The sequence below is a fragment of the Triticum aestivum genome, chromosome 1D (assembly GCF_018294505.1).
Source record: "Triticum aestivum cultivar Chinese Spring chromosome 1D, IWGSC CS RefSeq v2.1, whole genome shotgun sequence".
NCBI lineage: Eukaryota > Viridiplantae > Streptophyta > Magnoliopsida > Poales > Poaceae > Triticum > Triticum aestivum.
In genome coordinates, this window is record NC_057796.1 from 219394034 (window position 1) to 219398568 (window position 4535).

Consider the following 4535-nt stretch of genomic DNA (forward strand, 5'->3'; position numbering starts at 1 on the left):
TCCAACCGTCCACTGCACTTCGATGATATGACTGGACGAAGTGATATGCAGTGTCGTGCAGAATTCTTCAAAGTCAGACTCTAGGCTGCTTTGAAGAAGCATGCTACTATGCAGGTCAGCAGATAGACCATCCCCCTGCATGGATGGATGGTGTGCGCTCAGCCAAACACGCCCCAAACGTTTCAGAGGGTTGCAATGTTTTTCTTGTCCCTGGTCCTTGCCCTCTCTTTCGTCCTCCGTCGTCTCGCCCATCCCCCTCTCGTCTCCACAGTCCCACACACAATCAAGCGAGGGAGAAGAACCAAATCCCCAACCACTCGCCCGCCACCAAGCACGCAGCCGGAGCAAACAGCTCATGCACCAAGGCCAGTGCAATAATAATCGTCCCGGGCCCACGTCAAGCGGGACCCACAGGACGACCCCTGCACTGCGTCCAAATTCAATTCTACTGCAACCAACGAACAAAACAGGACGGACAAAAGCGAAGAGAGAGGAGAGGAGAGAGAGCCCCCAGCCTACAAGCCACCGGCCACCACCAGATGTGAGACGAACAGAGCCAAGCCGACGAGGGTAGTTTTAAAACTCTGCGCCGAGAGGAGATTTGCGGACTGCGGAGGAAGACCAACTGGGTGAAATTCTGCGTCGGCGCGGGGGCGGCCAATGGGAGGGGCGGAGGCGGCCGTCGTGGAGGCCGCGTCGACCGCTGCGGCAGCGGAGGCCGCTGAGGGCGGAGAGGACGGGCGGATGGAGGGGTGGCTCTACCTGATCCGATCCAACCGGCTAGGGCTGCAGACCTCGCGCAAGAGGTACTTCGTGCTCGAGGACTCCGCGCTCCGCTGCTTCAAGGCCGCCCCGGCGCCTTCCTCCTCCAGCTCCAAGCGCGAGGTGCCAGCCCGCATCTCCCTTGTTCCCCCCGCCTGTCCTCTGGGTCTCGCTGGCATTGTTTTCCCGGAAATTTCACGACACTTTGTTGGGGTCTTATAGCACGATCCTGCTAAGGTTTACGGGGAATTTGATTGGATTTATGGCGATTTTAATCCCGTGCGCGTTCGGAGGATCCTCAACTGGATTCGCCACCAACTCTAGCCTAGTATCCTAGGCGAGGTTGATTTCTATTATTATTTTAACCGCCGGTAGGTTTTGAGATATATATAATCACAAATGCATGCGAATTTCGTCCCTGCTGCGGAGACGCATGGTTACTTTTGCGAGTGCTTGGGGCTAGTACTGTTTGTTCCTCGGGATGTTCGGGTTTTACTTCCGTCCATAATAGTTAGAGTCACACAAGCCAATCCAGTGCGCTATCCACGCTGATTCTCTTAGTATGGCATGTTGTGTTGTGACGTTTACTTCAAACCCCTCTTAGGGAACAATGATTTGCTAAAAAAGGAAGGATCACACAGCTGCACGCGAACTATCGTACATCCTCTGTTTGCCTGTTTATCTGCATATGTGGTTGCTCCATTGACTGTCAGTTCAGTACCGTTGATATCAATTTTGAGTGAAAAGGGAAGTCATTTATTAGGGAACTGAGTTATGCTTAACAACGAAAGCACATCTGTCTTGGGAGGGAAAGGAATGACATATTGATCATGCATATTTTTTGGGTAAAGGGTGTTTTTATTAGCTCAAAATGTAGCATCAAGCGGATACAAGTCATGATGAGCAACACCTGGCCTTTGCATAGCTAAGATGCACACAGCCACACACCAACAGTCTGACCGAAAATATATTAAAAACGACATGACGACAACAGTAAAGTCATAAAAGACTGACACTGCCTATGCCTAAGTCGCAGGAGAAGGTGGACCAATCCGTAGATTATGTTGCCACGCATGTTGGGTAAAACCTCCCTGGCCATCCGCTCCAATCGCGTACACACACCGCCTTGACAATGATTGGTACTCCACACGATGTATTGTAGACCACGTATGAAGGAAGTGTGTACAGCGGAAAATAACCTGCAATGGAGTAGGGTTTTTGTTATTGAAAACAAAATCATTTCTACATAGCCAAAGCGACCATAATAAGGCAGACGATCCCACCCTTATTAGTGTTCTGAACCTATTTGGAACTCCATTCAGCCATATTGATCATGCATATGCTATTCCATAAACTCTCATTTTCTGCGGCAATTTTTTTGCTCCACTTGTATGTTCTTTTGAAATATGATGTTATGCTTGTTTTGCTCCACCCCCCTTCCTCCCTCGGTACAGGATCCTGTTAGAAGTGCAGTAATTGACTCTTGTATACGTGTTACGGACAATGGGAGAGAAAGTGTTCATAGAAGTTGGCACTATGCTTAGTGTATTTCAACTGAGTTATGGTTAACAATGAAAGCGCATTTGTCTTGGAGGGAAAGGAATGTCATATTGATCATGCATTTGCTATTCCATAAGCTCTCATTTTCTGAGTTTATTTGCTGTCAAAAAAAAAAAAACTCTCATTTTGTGCGACAATTTTTTTGCTCCACTTGTATGTTCTTTTGAAATATGATGTTATGCTTGTTTTGCTCCACCCCCCTTCCTCCCCCGGTACAGGATCCTGTTAGAAGTGCAGTAATTGACTCTTGTATACGTGTTACGGACAACGGGAGAGAAAGTGTTCATAGAAGTGTAAGCTCATTCATTTCTTATTTTACATTTTTACCTACAAATATATGAACAATACTTGATCCCATTCGTCATCATTTTGTCGACAGGTTTTTTACATATTCACACTCTACAATGCCTCTAACCACTATGATCAGCTGAAGGTAAGCACTGATGTTAACTGTTAAGTCACATGTCTGACAACAGAGCTAATTCTTTCTGCTTGGTTTGTGATACAAAGATTATTTTGATTGACCGATGCTTTTCAGTTGGGTGCTAGAAGCTCAGAAGAAGCAGCAAGATGGATCAGGTGCTTAATGGAGTCTGCCTTAAAGGTCCATGATTTGCTTATTTTATTGTTTTCATTGTCATTATGTTCACAAAAGCATTAATATAATTCATAATTTCTTCACTGAGCGCAGTCCCCCAGAAAAGATGAGCATGTTGTTGCTTGTTCACATAGAAGGTGGCAGGCTTTCAGGTAATATATACAGCACAAATTTGTCGATTATCAAGTCTATGGACAGGGAATGCATGCCTTTGTTTCCTATTGATAACAATAAGGTCGTTTTCTTTTTATATTTTACTAAAGTATATACCCCTTTTCCAATTGGTTGCATATTTCTTTTAATCAGAAAATTGGCGTTGTCACTGAAAATGACATGAATATTTTATTTGAGTACTACTGTCAGATGTTTGTCCTAGCAAACATGTCGTCCTGTTTTGTGTAAGCTAGAAATTTCACGTTGCCGCCTGAAGATAAACCACGTGTGGTTTGTTGGAACCAAATGCCATGGATTTTGTACTCCATCGCAACAGATGGATTATACTGCATTAGCTCTTTTGCTAGATTTGTATTCAAGAGTTGAGCTAAAGAAATAATGATGTCTAGCTATAACTTATCATGCTCATATTTTTATAAAGTAAATTATCGCATGCCAACACATGATTTCGTGTATTACTCGTGTGGTTATACATGGATGCTTCAGTCTGAGTTTGACTGTTGGTCTTTACAGTTCTATGCTACATGCTATGCTCTTCCAGTTTTTTGATAGAAAAGTCATTTTGGTTTAACACGTGTGCTGACTTTTTTTGTAATAAGTGGCATCCATGCATGTTCGGTTGGCTAATTAGCTATTACATCGTTGCAGACTAAGCCGCCGCAGTAACCGCATGCACTCAATAGGTATGTAACGCATTATTATACTTTGTGATGAACAAGTAGGTTTAGTTAACAATTAAGTATCTTACTATATGGGGATGCTCTTAAATAGTTTCTTCGTATTTGTTACCCAAATTGTTTTCAAAATAATAAATCTATTTGTCCTCTCTAGTGCCATCTCACCCCTTATTTTCTGTGTTGTGTGAATTTTTACCAGATTGGACAATATTGTCATCTTCTCATAATGATCCAATGGCATCTGATGTTATTGCACCTTCTGCATGGACAATATTTGGCTGTACAAACGGTAAGCATACAAATTGTCTTTCCTTCTTTATTATATGATTAAAATAAGCTTAATAAGAGCCATCATGTTCATTCTCAAGGGCTAGAAATCGCCATGTTAACTTGGGAACCATGTTATAACAGGGATATTTCATATGATGGGCTAGAAATTACTCCCTCCGTCCCATAATATAAGACGTTTTTGCAAGCTATGTTAGCTTGCAAAAAAGTCTAATATTATGGGACGGAGGGAGTATATAGTAACAGCCTTTAGCTGTGGAATTTATAGAAGTATGCGATGGAACCATCCAGACACGTTTGAAACTAATTTGGCACTAAATTTGGTGTAATTTCCTCTTCCTTTTACATCCATTATTGTGACATGAATGTTGTAAGCACCATATGAAATACCAGCACTTGTTTCATTATATGTAGCTCATTTACATTGTATATATTGACATAGATTATGTTTGGTTGGTCCATATTTTAACGAAAAA

At 43.0% G+C, this 4535-nt stretch overlaps 1 protein-coding gene across 1 annotated transcript in view; it reads left to right on the top strand.

The window, feature by feature from the left end:
- Positions 1-456: 456 nt before the first annotated feature.
- The window catches only part of LOC123181090 (protein ENHANCED DISEASE RESISTANCE 2-like), a 12146-nt gene continuing 8067 nt past the window's right edge, over positions 457-4535 (top strand). The window contains exons 1-7 of the mRNA XM_044593313.1: positions 457-885; positions 2541-2615; positions 2702-2755; positions 2861-2926; positions 3014-3072; positions 3743-3777; positions 3971-4060. Of these exons, the coding sequence (XP_044449248.1) occupies positions 661-885; positions 2541-2615; positions 2702-2755; positions 2861-2926; positions 3014-3072; positions 3743-3777; positions 3971-4060 (604 nt within the window). The 5' untranslated portion in view covers positions 457-660. The remainder of the gene's footprint in view (positions 886-2540; positions 2616-2701; positions 2756-2860; positions 2927-3013; positions 3073-3742; positions 3778-3970; positions 4061-4535) is intronic.